General features: G+C 48.1%; 1 protein-coding gene across 18 annotated transcripts in view; it reads left to right on the forward strand.

The window, feature by feature from the left end:
• Positions 1-14640, forward strand: part of PKNOX2 (PBX/knotted 1 homeobox 2) — a 318577-nt gene that overhangs the window by 264933 nt on the left and 39004 nt on the right. For all 18 annotated transcript variants that reach the window (XR_007156113.1, XM_047876879.1, XM_047876872.1 and 15 more), the window contains one exon: positions 7094-7265. Coding sequence is in view for 17 of the 18 variants with exons in the window: in XM_047876879.1 (XP_047732835.1) it covers positions 7094-7265 (172 nt within the window). In the remaining variant the exon portion in view is untranslated. The remainder of the gene's footprint in view (positions 1-7093; positions 7266-14640) is intronic.

The following is a 14640-nucleotide window of genomic DNA, read 5'->3' on the forward strand; positions in this document are numbered from 1 at the left end:
AATACAGAAGTCTGAGGCCACACCCTGATGTACCTGGAACGTTCATCTGAGGACGTGAACTTTATTTCATTAGCCTCCGAGAGAAATTTCACTAGAGCGAAACAACACGAATACTAGTAATGGGCTTCTGCTCTGAATAGATGCCCAAGAAAAAGACAGGGGGCTGTCCTGGAAAGTGACTCCAGGGTATTGTCTATGATTTTGTGATTCTTGTGACCTCTGACCTAGGGCACTAGGAATAAAGGATCAAAATGCCAGTGCCCGGGTGGACTTTCCAGGGGGTCGAGTCTTTGGTAATTCAAGACCTGCCCTGTGTTTATGGGTGGAGACTAGGTGGGATAGCTGGAGAGTCAGCCTGGTCACTGCTGTTCCCACCTTACCCCACCTCACTGGCCAGCAGACTAATATTCTCTGCAGCAGTCAGACCCTGACCAGGCCTCTTGTCCCACTGGCTCATCACTGAAAATCTCCACCAGAAATTTTGCTCTCCTGCCAATCATTCCATCCTCTGAACCGTCCATCCCTCATCCCATCCAGGCCTTGGAGGCTCTGACCTCTGTTCCCATTGGAAGACGTAGCCAGGGCTCGGGGAGGGGGGTGAGAGCCAACATTGAGCCTCCTCTGACCATCTTCCCCCTAGCTGAATGAGTCTGGACTGTGAGGTGAGGTGCAGGACAGGCCTAGGGGCTCCAAGGTCAGTGACAGGGAGAGGAGGTGGATAGCCAGGCAGGCTGCCACACACTTGGCTGGACCCATAATTGAGGTCTGCAGTCTTGGCCAAGGTCACAAGGGAAGGGATGGCTGAGAGGCTCAGAAGTGACAGAGTGGCATGACTGTGAATCACAAGGTTTATCACCCAGAAAGAGAACTCAACACTAACGTGCCTCCCTGCGTGTGACCATCCTCGCCCCCCTTCCCCCCCAGTCTGCAGTGCTCTGTTTCCATCTACATATCTATTCTCTGTCTCTTTCTCTTGTGTTCTTTGCATGTTACTTTCCCTGAAGCTCTATATTTTTACATTCCTTCTAACTTTTTCCTGCCTCTGCTTCTGTATTTCTGGTCCTCTAAGCAGAAAGAAATGTTAAAAAGTTGTGTTTGTTTGTTTGTTTTCCTAAAACCTAGGTTATCCAAGGAGGGGAAGGAAGAGAAACAGAAAAGGGTCCAACTGTCTTTTCTTGAATCCTTTTAACAAGCTTCAGCCTTATAGGGGAACTTGAAGTTAAGTACAAGTATGCGAATTACCAAGGAAGTGGTGGTCTCCATCCCTGGAGGCCTTTAGAAGTGTTAGGGAAACCTATCAGGACAGTTTATGTTATGAATATCTGTCCTGGGGCACCTGGGTGGCCCCGTGGATTGAGCATCCAACTTCAACTTCAGTTCATGATCTCAGAGTTCATGAGTTCGAGCCCTGCATTGGGCTCACTGCTGTTAGCGCAGAGCCCGCTTCGGATCTTCTGTCCCCCTCTCTCTCTGCCCCTTCCCCACTGGCGCGTTCTCTCTCTCTCAAAAATAAATAAATCTAAGAAAGAAAGAAAGAAAGAAAGAAAGAAAGAAAGAAAGAAAGAAAGGGAGAGAAAGGAAGGAAGGAAGGAAGAGAAAGAAACGAAAGGAAAGGAAAGGAAAGGAAAGGAAAGGAAAGGAAAGGAAAGGAAAGGAATGGAATGGAATGGAATGGAATGGAATGGAATGGAATGGAATGGAATAGAATAGAATAGAATAGAATAGAATAGAATAGAATAGAATAGAATAGAATAGAATATCTGTCCTGAGGTAGAGAAGAATAAGATGGGCTGTGTTGAGGCTCTCAGAAGCCTCACCTGGGAGAGGGGAAGGTTAGGGGGATTGCCTTGCCCTGAAGAAAAACCTGGGCTTGAGCGAGGGGTGGCTCAGCCTCTCTGCGGCTAGAGAGAGGGTGATGTTCACCACTGCCAAAGGGCTTCAGCCAAAATCCTGCCTTGTCTTCAATCTGCTCTCCGGGGGGCAGCCCAAACTGGGCATTGCAGGCCAGCAAATGGGTGATGTAAAAAACACGAAGGCAGAAATGTCAGAAGTAATTAAACCAAACGATGGCTTAAACCCCTGTAGAAATCAACACATCCGGTTTAATCACCTTCTTAAGCTAGCACAAGACTGCAAGTCTGTGGAGAGGGGTTCTTTATTTCTTTGGATCGTTAACAGAAACTGCATATCTTGAGCTTGATTTTGGTTCAGATGCTCCTGAGGAGAGGTGATGAGGTTGGGGGTGGGGGTAAGGACTCAGAAAAGAGAAAAGAAATAATAAAATGTTATTTGAGATCATCTCTTCTTTCCCTCTCCTCGCCGTGCATCTCCCCTGCTCCTGGCTCCGTCGGCACTCACGGCTCCCCCGCCCCCCAGCACCCAGGCAGAGGCACAGTGCTGAATGTGCTAAATTAGGCCATTAGAGAAATTCATTTCTCTTTATTAGTCTGTGTCAAATCCTTTTTATTAGTGGCTGGAAACGACCTCTCTTCTGCAGTAAAATGTCATGCCAGTTCACTCCTTTTATTTGTTCTGCACTGACGAGGCTCAAACTCTCACTGAATTAGTGCAGTGAGATTTATTTCCTCCAAATTTTGAACGGCTTAAGAGAGATTGGGGTGGAGGGGGCGGTCAGACAGGAGGCGACGGAGAGAAGAGCGGAGAAAGATCTGGGAGGGAGAAGGTGAGCTCTTATGGAGGTCAAATGTCCTCCACTCTTTGGAAATAAAGTCTAATGACCATCTTTCATATCTTGTTCATCATCGTCTGGGCACTGGGGACTGGGTTTCCACATTCTTACTTCTAGCCTCTGAAGGGTATTGATCTACAATGGAACAGATCTGGACAGCATGAAGAGGAACTCCTTAAAACCCATTGTAGTTGGACAAATGGAAGTTCAGGGAAGGCCAAGAATAAAGAAGCAAATCCCACACCTAACTGGAAATCCTTCTTCCCATCCCTTGCCCGGTTCAGACAGGACCATTCATCTCCCCGGTGGCTAAGATCCCCGGCTCCCATGGTCCCTGCCCACCCCACCCCACTCCAAGCCTGCAGCAAGGGCTATTGGAACGGACTCTATTGGAAGACTTCCGGCCTCATCTCCAGCCTTCTAGGGTGATGTTGGAGGGAAGCTTAGAAGTATAGGTTAGCGCATAGTCTGGACAACTGGGAAAGGGGGCGGGAACCGGGCTGGGAACAGCCGTAGAGGAGCCCATGGTATGACTGCAGCCACGGAACCCAGCTGGGTCACCGGGAAACAGCTGGTTTCTCAGGAGGTGGTGCACAGCGTCTCACCTATCCCCACACTTGAGATAGCAGGTAACAGGTAGCAGTCTGGGTTTATCGAGGGATCCAGGCAGATAGAGCATGGGAGCTACAGGCAGCCCACTGATGCTGGCTATCAGTCACAGAAAAGCTGTGGGCAAGCTCAGGTGCCATCTGAGCCCCTGGGCTCAGGGATCCAGGGATCAGAGTGAGCAGAAGCAGGAGCCTGGGGAGGGTAGGTATATGAGAAGTGTGATTTGGAAGCTGGTAGTGTGGCCCAGGCAGGGAGGGGCTGGAGAGAGGTGGCCATCCCAGTACCCATGAGGTCTGTTCTGTGCTCCAAGGGCCCCTGGTTGAATGGGGGGTTGAGGGGAGGTGGCGACAGAAAGTATGTTTCCTTCTGAAAGATAGCAAAAGCCACAGAAAACATTACACACACACACACACACACACACACACACACACACACACTCTGGGGAGATCTGACACCCGGAAGTGAGAAATTTATAAAAAGGGCCCCTGCTGTGGCTCCGCATAGAAGATGCACATTGTTCCCCACGTGTGTGACAGTGCCTCCACCACACCTGCTTACCTCTTCAACCTCATCTCCCTCTATTCCCATCCTGCCTACCTTGCTCCACACACACTCATCTGGATTTTGTTCTAGAAATGTGCCAGGCTCATTCCTATCTTTAGTGTTTTGCTTTTTTTCCTGCTTGGAATGGCCCTCCCTCAGATCTTTGCATGACTGCCTCCCCATCATTTGAAGCTTAACTTAAATGTCACCTCCTCAGAGAGGCCTTCCCAGACTACTCTCTGCCCTGCAGGGGCAAGGACAGTGGCAAAGAACACTATTCTCCCCACCTACCCGAACTCTAGTGCTGGGAGACCATCACTGGCAGATTCCCTCCTCCCCACCCCTCATGGCATCCATGCTGTGTACACAGAACACACAATCCCCTCGCACATACCGCATACAGATAACAGAACGCGTGCACACACACTGCATACAACATGGGGCATGTGCACACTGTACTCACAGCACGCAAAATCTGAACCCCACTTTCATACACACAACCCATATGTGCACACCTTCTGCATAGACGCACTGTATGGGCACACACCATAAAAACACACGGGATGGAACACTTACACAACACTCACACTCGCTCTCATTGACAGCCTACATTGAGCCCTGGTGCACACGCATGCACATGCACGCACACACAGAGACCATCCCCTCTCCATTCAGCAGCTGCCCACCCTCCCTGCAACCCGTGAGAAAGGAATGTGCAGTGACCGGCGGCTGCTGCGGGGTTGGGGCGGGGGCTGCGCCCCCAGCACCTGGCACGATGCTGCGGATTATTAGTTCCTGGTAATTTAGTGCCCTTGTACAGAGTCGATTTGTGCCTTTCATTCCTAATTGATCTAGTGGCTGTTTAAATGGCAGCAGGCATCTGTTGAGAGTAGGAAGGTTCATAAGGCGCAATAATTCATAACACCGTCTAGAATTTGCCTTTCATGTCCCTCAGCTAAACCACTGCAGGGCTCTGCTTAAATTACAGCCACTGAGGCTTTCTTTGGTATTCCACTCAGGGCCAGGAGAATCTTGCATTAAACTGGGATCAGGTTAGATTAGACTATAATATGCTGCGGTATTAGTGGCTGCAAATGAAGACTTACACTGGAGTTTAACCCCTTCACCTGGTTTTCTCTTTGTCTTCAACCGGATGGGTAAGCGAACCCATTGTTTTCCCTACCGGCTTCCTGCTGGAGCTGAATAGATCTTCTAGCAATTGGGGACTGCAGATGCACCATCCTTAGATATTGACCCTTTTTTCCTCTCCAAACTGTAACCTAGGCTGCACTCTGGGGATCCAGATGTTTACGCATCAGCTCCCAAAACAAGGGTCGGGAGATGGTGTCTAGAGACAGGCGGCCATGCCAAGCAGCTCATAGGAGGCAGGAATTTATGTCTCCTCATCCCCCCACTGCCCCTGAGCCTGAGCAGAATGACTAGTAGGTGTAGGTATGAGTGTAGATGGAACTAAGCACCTTCTGTCTTTTTGCCCAGAATTATTGAATCCCAATACGGGCTGTGAGGGGTTCCCCCATCTACATACAAACACTGTATAGGCTGGATATTCAGTCTTTCTCTTGGTGTGTTCATAGTGTACTGGAAGGAAAAAAGCATGATCTTTTTTCCTTTTCAAGACTTACTGTGTTCTCCAGTATGGTAGCCACTAGCCACATGCGACTAGTTACATTAAAATTGCTAAAGTTAAATAAATTTAAAATTCAGTGTTGCAAGCACCACAGTCATATTTCAAGTGTCTGTTGGCTTCAGTCATTAGTGGCTACCATATTGGACAGAAGAGATTCTAGACCATTCCCATCAGTGCAGAAAGTTCTATCAGACAACACTGACTAGAATATCCCTGTTGGCAGAGGCCTGGGAGCCAAGCTCAACATACATACTTCCTCCTCTCCCAGCAAGCAGGGCTTAATCAAAAAGAAAAGAGCTAGATTGTGTGGTCCCAAGGGACTGAGGAGAGCCCAGAGAGGGATGGACAGATGCTTTCTTTGGAATCATAGTGGAAGGGAATGAGGCTGCAGGCTCCAGGGTCAACAATCTGTGCAAACACATGCACGCTTGCCGGGATGCTAAGACCTGATTGTTCACACATGCTGCGGGGAAACAAGAACGATATGCACTTATAAGTACAAATGGCACACACACATACAATATGCAACAAGTATGTATTGGGATCCACATACCTCTTCTAGACTCGGGACACCCAGTGATGAATAAGGTGGGCTTGGTTCCTCCCTCATATAGCTCGAAGTCTGGTGAGGAAGGCAGATAATAAAACAAACAGCTCAGAGAGCCATCAGCGTAGGTCAGGGGCAGGGGCAGTGAAGGAAGCTTCCCAGAGTTGGTGATGTCTAAGCTGAGACCCTTAGAGCCAGTCAGGTAGGCACTTCAGCTTACATAATACATCACAGAACGATGCCCACACACCCCATACTCACACTCACACTGTCTTCATTTGCCGATTCGTCATCAGTCACCAAATATTTAGTAAGTGCCTGCTATGAGCATGTGGGGCAAGGTCCTAAGGATACAATGATCGTTACGACAGGGGCAATCTTGGAAGAAAACAGTGATGCAGATAATCATCGAATCACGGTTGTGCTTAGTGTACGACGATAGAAAGGTGCAGGGAGATGTTATACATGTAACTGGGGTGTCTGATCTAAACTGAGTCAGTCAGCAGACTCTGGACAGGTGGAGATACCCGCCCACCACGTGTGGGACGAATATTCCAGCTCACACATATCCCCCTGCATACACTTGCAGACACACAGGTGTGCACATCTGTGGCCCTCAGCTGGCTCCAGACAGCCACGAATGGGTCTGTGACCAAGCACTACCGCTCATACCCAGGACTCTTCTGGATACTTCCTACATCTCCGTCCCGGGTTGACCCTGACCCAGAAATGGACACTTATTTCTTTGAAATAAGTTATACCCATCATCTCTCACCAAATATCCATGCAGCTTATCTGACCAAAGAGAAGCGTTAGGCACCCAGTGGGGAGGAACGGAGCCCTCTAAGGCCCCAGCAACGAGGAGACTGGATCCTTCCGTGCCAGGGTATGAAGTGCTGTCATCCAGGCTGGCGTGGGGACTCGGGATGTTCTTAAGAAGTAGGACCTTGGGAGAAGGAGTGAGGGGAATGTGGGAAAGGGGCCCCGGTGGCTTCTGAGCCCAGCCAGCAGCGGGTCTCTGCGTGTGCGCATGTGTGAGTTCTTGATGTCCCCGCAGGCACCCTCTTTTCCCGCTCCTGACGCTGCTGTTTGAGAAATGTGAGCAGGCCACCCAGGGCTCTGAGTGCATCACCTCCGCCAGCTTTGATGTGGACATCGAGAACTTTGTCCACCAGCAGGAGCAGGAGCACAAAGCCTTCTTCAGCGATGACCCAGAACTGGACAATCTGGTAAAGACCCTCCGACCCCCACCCTGGCTAGGGTCTTCCTACCCTCTGACCCCTCTAAATGCCCTAGAAATGATCCTTTTATTCCTTCATCCATCCCACAGAAAATTTGGGGTGCCCACTCTGGGGCAGGCACTAGATGCCCCCATCTAGCAGCTGAGAACCGTTTCTGGTTCCTTGAACCAAGATTTGCATGCCCGGGTCTTGCTGCCAGCGGCCTTTTCTTCTCTGCTCACTGCGGCACCAACATCCCACTACCCAGCACTCCTTGCAGCATGGACAGGAGGGAAGGAGAGGCATGGGAGCCAGAAGGTCTGGGGTAGCTGCTCTGAGGACTGGAGTCCCAGCATGTTAGTGAATCTGCCTTGGGCTGCCCCCAGACGAGTTGATGGCTGGTGTGCTACAGTGTGGAGGATGAAGGCGACAGGCATATTCAAACACATCAACAGAGAAAAAGAGCTGGAGACACAGTCATGTTGAGAAGGCCAGCAGATGTCCTGTCCATCTGAGGGACACAGACCAGGCTCGTAAACCCAGTTTATCATCCAGATCATCACTACAGGGTTTTTTTTTAATACACATTCCTGGGCCCCACCACCTGGGCACTGTGATTCAGTAAGTTTGGTAGGGGCCTGTGAATCTACATTTTGAAGCTTCCCAGGAAACTGCAATCAACAATATTTGATAACCACTACTATAGGTGACATCTGAAATTCTCTTCTCCCCTGGGAATCCTGCAGGGAGAGAGAGAGAGAGAGAGAGAGAAACTGCTCTGTCCAGTCATCACGATATACAGTCACCATGGAATTATTAATTATTAACCATAATTCTTGATTTTTCTGTGGGGGATTACCCACATCATGCATGGTGAATTTGGAAACTGGGCAAAACTCTCCTCCGTAAATTGAGTGATTATAGTGCTGACCTCTTGGGTCCAGAGTTTAGCTGATACCTGGTCCCAAACACACACACACACACACACACACACACACACACTCAGAGCACCTACAGAACAGATTTAAGTGACTTACGTATCATTCTATGCTGTGAATTACCCACCCCACTGCTTCTCTCAAGAGTTGAACGTGATATTTTACGGAGTCCAGAAGAGCTGCCAGGAGAGAGCCCACCCTGGCCTGGAAATTCGTGAAGTGTCAGAGCAGGGCTGGCGTTTAGAGAGAGAGCACGTGCCAGAGAGTAAGCGCTTACCTGGCATCAGAAGTGCTAGTGTAGGTACCACTCTGCTCATCCGTGGCCTTCCCTCTTCCCTGGCTGGGATTGAGCAGCCATACTTCCCGGGAGCCCAGCCCACTGCCTGTCCGGTTCCTTCCAGGCTGGTCTGGCCCTACCCTGCAGCTCAGCTGATTACCATCTCAGAACTGCAGCTATGAAGCAGGTCCTTGGAACTTAGACCCACAGCAGCCAGGCAGCCAGGAGAGGAGGCGGCTCTTTCTGTGGGAGCTAGACTGTGCCTGGGGGGCCAGGACCCCCTCCTGTCACATGACACAAAAAGAAGCTGAGGCCTAAGTTGGTAGAAAATACCTAAAATCAGACCGAGTAATATAAAAGAATGGAAACCTTTTTAAGAAGCAGGAGTCCTGGGACAACGAACCTCACGTACCTTACCCACCACTGCCTGCCAGGCGAGCTACCAAAGACACACTGAGGACAGCCTCCTGTTCCAGTATAACCTGGAAAATACCGAAAAGGGGCCAGCTCTGTGCTCTCCCCTTGCTAACACTGCCTAGGTCTCTCTGGGTTTTGTTCACTCAAAGAATCCAATTTCTTGGTTCAACCCAGCAAAACTTGGTTAAGTGTCTGCTACATGCACGCCTGACCTAGGGATGTGGATGTAGCAGCAGCTGCCCCAGTGGCCCCAGATCTCTGGTGTTGCCTGGTCGTCTGTCCTGGGTGACTGGGCTGGGAGTGGGGCAGTTGGTGGAACCGTCCTCAGATATCGCACCCACCCACATGGGCCTGATTTACCTAGATGTGCTAGCCACAGTCAATGACTGGCTGACCGGTCACTTGTTTAAAGAGAGAGGGTTGGGGGCACCTGGGTGGCTCAGTGGGTTAAGCATCTGACTTTGGCTGAGGTCACGATCTCATGGTTTGTGAGTTCGAGCCCCTCTTCAGGCTTTGTGCTGACAGTGCAGAGCCTGGGTGGGATTCTCTCTATCCCTCTCTCTCTGCCCCTCGCTCACTCACACCCTCTCTCTCTCTCTCTCAAAAATAAGTAAATAATAAAAGTAAATTAATTAATTAAAAAATAAAGTAAAAACAAAATAACAATAATAAAATAAATAAATACATACATACATACATAAATAGATAGATAAATAGAGAGGGTTGAAGGAGCACTTAGAGACAGAGGGCCTGAGCCTGGCTTCACTGCTTACCCTCTGTGTGACTTTAATGACATAACTCCTTTGAGGCTCGGTTTTCTCGTCTGTAGATCTAATACACCTGTCTCATGTGACTGTAACAAAAAATTAACAAGATGGCATGTGGAACTAAATGTCCTTTAAAAATGCATGGCATCCAGAAGGTTAATCTCAAATGCAGTATCCCTTGGGTGAGGCGATCCACCTTCCCAAACTCTCCTCCTGGCCATCAAAGAGACCGTGTGGCTGGGCCCCTGCAACTTTATTTGGGGGGGTCAAGCAGGACCCTTTGCCACCCCATTTGTAGTTCTGTGTCGGGAGGGGGCAGCTGAAGAGGCCAACCACAGGAGCCATCATTAGAACAAGAATCATGTAGCCAGCACAGCCAAGATGCACATAATTAGAAATTAGAAAAAGGTCAGATCGCGTCATTATCAGCTCAATCAGCTGCTGAGTGCCACAGCCAGTTAATTTGGCATCTGTATTTTTTACAACCCTGTACACGTAGCCCAACGGACTGTAACTCTTTATCCGGACAGATATACTGCGCAGCGGAGCAGGGACATAAAATGAGAGACCCCAAGCAAATGAGCTGAGATAATTGAGAGATTTATTTTTTATATATGTGTGTGTCAGGGCGGCTTTCCTTTGCCCTTGAATATTGACTTTCACAAATGGGATTGTCAGGAGGACATGGGTCCCCCCAAACTTTGGCCCACCCTGAACCCTCAAGCCACGCTCTGATCCTGCTTTCTCCCAAGCCCAGAGAGCCCGTCGGCCCCAGTCTTGCCAGACCCGCCATTTGGACATCAATCCTCCCACCTCCAACCACCCATCCTCCATGCAAATCACAGTGCTGACTGGTCCCTTCCCCTGCTCCCAGTAGTCTCCCAGACAGGTTCCCATGGGAACGGCTGACTGAGCTCTCCCAGAGCTCCCAGAGCTGCCCAAAGATCAGAGAGGTTCCCAGATAGAAGGCTTCAGAGGGAACTTCCCTCCCCTGCTGAGCCAGCTGCTCCCATAGCACAATGCTGCCAGAAGGGAAACTTAGATTCACAAACAGCTAGGGAGAAAACCATGGAGAGAAGCTGGTTCAGCCCATCCCACTACCCATTTTACAGATGGGGACACTGAAGTCCAGAGAAGAGAAATAACTCATTAGGATCAGACCCTAGGTCTGCTGGCTCCCAATACCTTGCTCCTTCCAGGGTCACCACCTCTCTTCTAGTAACGCCCTCATTTATAAACGCCACCAGCTTCTCCAGATCCCCACCTGCCCACCCACCCCCCATCCCCTGGTGCCCCACTCTCTGACCCTCTCTACCTCCCTATTTCAGTGCCATGGGTGGCTAAGCTGGCACACTGCCCCCTGTCCCCCAACCATCCAGAGCTCCCTCCCTCTGGATACTCTCCACCCCAGTCCGCACACCCAACCAGCGCTCACCAGACCCATTTCTTACCGGGCCCACTGATCCCCCGTTTGGACCCAGCAGCCTCTGACTGGCAGTTGGTAAAGTTTATAAAATTTGCAAGTTCCCCAAACCCCTTTGAAAGGTAAAAGCTTTTTGTTTTATAAAATCTGATTTACGGGCCCCCAGTGCAGTCCCGAGGTTTTATATATTATGCAAGATTTCAAACCGAGGCTGTAAAACGTACGGTTTCAGTTTCATGCATGGAATTTTTTTATGTGTAAATTTTTTAACATTTATGGGGCACGTTTTAATGAGACTCTGGTGTGGCTCGAGGGACAGATTATGGCTGCCTGACCGCAAAGCCAGCTCCAAAATGGGGCCCCCCAGACTCCTGGGCCCACTCTAAAGAGGCAGGGCCAGAGGCCGGAGGCTGTGAATAAGGAGACACAGGAAGGAACCAGGCCAGAAGTCTGGGCCCACAGAGACCTCAGGCAGCCCCGTTCAGAGTCATTCACTTCAGGCTTCGGTCCCACGGTCCCTACATAGGGACAGAAAAATCTTACCAACACCAGGAAAGGGAAAGCAAATAAGGATAATCAAAGCTAGTCATGATTAACATTTATAGAGCACTTACCAGGTGCCAGGTGCCATTCTAAACACCTTACAGATATTATCTTATTTAATCCTGTTTTCAAACCCATGAGGTAGGTTACAAGTATTATTATTATCCCCATTTAAAGATGAGGAGACTGAGACACAAGGTGGCATCACTTAGTTCAAGATCACACAGCTAGTCCAAGGCAGAGGCCCGAGTCAGATACTGCACAGGTCTCGAACTCCAGCGCCCACACTCTTACCCATCATGCTGACTTCTAGCTACTCTTTCTCTAGTGCTCTGGATGCACCAGCTCTTGTTTTTAGTTCTTTCTAGATGCATCTCATTTAATCCTCAGTACAACTCTGGGGGAGTTGCTATTATTATCCCATCTTACAGGAAAAATGAGGAAAGTAAAGTCTGGAGATTAAGTAAGTTGTCCAGAATTTCTCAGTGGGTGAAAGACCCCAGAGACTCAGCCTCCAAACCCCATTGTTCTTGACCACCCTTCTCTATTCAGTTCTCGTAATAGCCCCATGAGGTAGTTATTGACATCCCCACTGTACAGAGGAGAAAATCAAGGAGTAAGGGTCCCACAGCCGAGCTGGGATTTGCACCAAGTGGGTCTAATTCCCAAAGCCCACCTCTTTCCCCCGAACCACTTGCTTCTCCAAATTCTGAGGACATCAGAGAAGTGTCGCCTTATTGACTAAAACGTGATTTAGCTGGTCATGCACGATGGCTTCCATAGCCGTTCGTTTTATCCCCTAATCGTCTGGCAGTTCTCGAACCTCCAGTCTTCACCTTTTCTTCCACATCCTGCTCCTTGTTCCAGTGACGCTGCACTTCCAACTGCTCAGATCCAGCCGGTCTGGTCGAGAACAACTCCTGATTAGAATTTAGCTTTGGCTGCCCTAAAGACCCGCAGGAAATATCTGAGCACTTTAAGGAATGCAAGTTTATAAACCCTTTAGTCTGTAAGTGAGGGAGAGTAGTTCCAGCTTCCTGACTTGCCGAAGGAGGAGAGGGTGAAAAGAACCTGTCCCCCAGGGAATGGATACCTCCCTAACTGCCGCGTGGAATTCTGGCTACCCGAGCGTATCACCTGTGTATCCCCATGGTTAGAAGACTCCAGTGAGATGATGATGAGAAAAGCATTTTGCAAATCATAAAGTGGTATGTATATAAATGTTTTGGAAGGCAAGGATTTATGACTATCAAGTGAGGGGGCCACGATCCTACAAGAGAGGCCACTTTTCAGAAAGGAACTTGGTGATAGTGGGGTGGGGGAGGGGGTTAGCGTAAGGGATAGACATTTATCAAATAGCCACTATGCACCCAGAGCATTTACATACATTGTTTTATTCGACTTTCCCACCCACTCTACAGTGTAGGGGTTACAATCCTAAGTTTTACAGATAAAGTTAAACCACTTGTCCAAAATAGGCAGGCAGGAAATAGTAGATTTGGGACATCACACCATGCGTCTTCACAGCCAGCCAGAAGCTCCAGTCCCGGGTACTCTCCCGGGACTGGTTGGGCTCATGTGCAGCGGTATGAGACTAAAATGCAAGATGGCATCTTGTTTTGCTTTTTCTTTTTTTGATGGGTACTTCTCAGAAGAAAAGGGCTGTTTCTTTATTTTGAAAGAGCAAAAAGAGAGAGAGAAGCTGGAGGTGAAGCAAGACTTGGGGGGGGGGGGAAGATTGAGAACACATTCATCACATTTGATGATGATATTAAATTAAATGGGATTGTTATTGCTCTAGAAGATTTGAAATAACTTTTTATATGACATTGATCACTTAGAAAAATAGTTTAATAAATCAGAGTTTTATTCTGATTTAGAAGCAAAAACCCAAAATTGCAAACACATAGGATAGAGAATGATTTACTAAACATAAATACAGAGGCAAAACACTAGGAATGATTCTGTTTCCACCAGCTGAATATGGAATGGCAATAGAAAAGCCACCAGCATATTAGAAATCATTAAAAGAGGTTAAAAAATTATATGCCTTTGGTTCCCTGTGGCTTATAAGATATTTTCACATCATTATCTCCTTTACCCCTCATCAGATCTTATGAGCTAGGGATGATCATTATCCCCATTTTACAAATGAGGACGTTGAGGCCCACAGAAGTCATGGAACTGGCCCGTAACATCCAATTTGTAAACAGTAGGCCTGGATTCAGGCTGTTTGGCAACAGCCCCCACAGGCTATCTGTTCTGCCACACAGTCACCCCCACTAATGGTATGGCCCATCTTGTTCTCTAGTATTGAATAGGTCCTACATATTCATGCCTCAGAATACCATTATGATTTACTCTACCTTCTTAAATCTTTAAACCAAGCCCATTATCCCATGAAAAAGTAATCCTTCAACTGTGCTTTGTTAGACCCAAAGGTAGGTCCACTTTTGGCCACCGTGCACCGGATCTGGTGTAAGCTCACTGTGTGTGTATTTCATTGAAACAAAAACTTTCTGCATAGATTTTACTTTATAGTTTGTCTTACTTGTACTTTCTGATTCTTTTTTAATAGTAAGTATTTATTGGCTATGTTTTTTTAAATGAATGAATAGATATGTGTACCTTACTGTGATGTGAATGTGTATATGTATATTTAAAAATAAAGAAGTGAAATCTTGATTAAAAATGAAGACTGGTCCAGTAAATGAAAGCTCAGAGACAGAAGGAAAGATAAAATGGAAGGAGAGAAGGAGGAAGGAAGGAAGAAGAAAGGAAGGAGGGAAGGAAGGAAGGAAGGAAGGAAGGGAAAAAAGAAGAAAGGTTTAAAGAATTAGGATGATTTTGTCTCGAGAAGACAAAGCTAGTTGGACAAGTTATTCAAGTCTGATGCCTTGTTCTGTGTATGGCATATAGTGAGACTCAATATTTGTGTTGAATGGATAACATTAAATTAAGGGAGGTGTATTGACAGAGGCACTACGTAGGTATTCTTAATGCCTGCAAAAGGCTGAGT

Source organism: Prionailurus viverrinus, chromosome D1 (genome assembly GCF_022837055.1).
Source record: "Prionailurus viverrinus isolate Anna chromosome D1, UM_Priviv_1.0, whole genome shotgun sequence".
Taxonomy (NCBI): domain Eukaryota; kingdom Metazoa; phylum Chordata; class Mammalia; order Carnivora; family Felidae; genus Prionailurus; species Prionailurus viverrinus.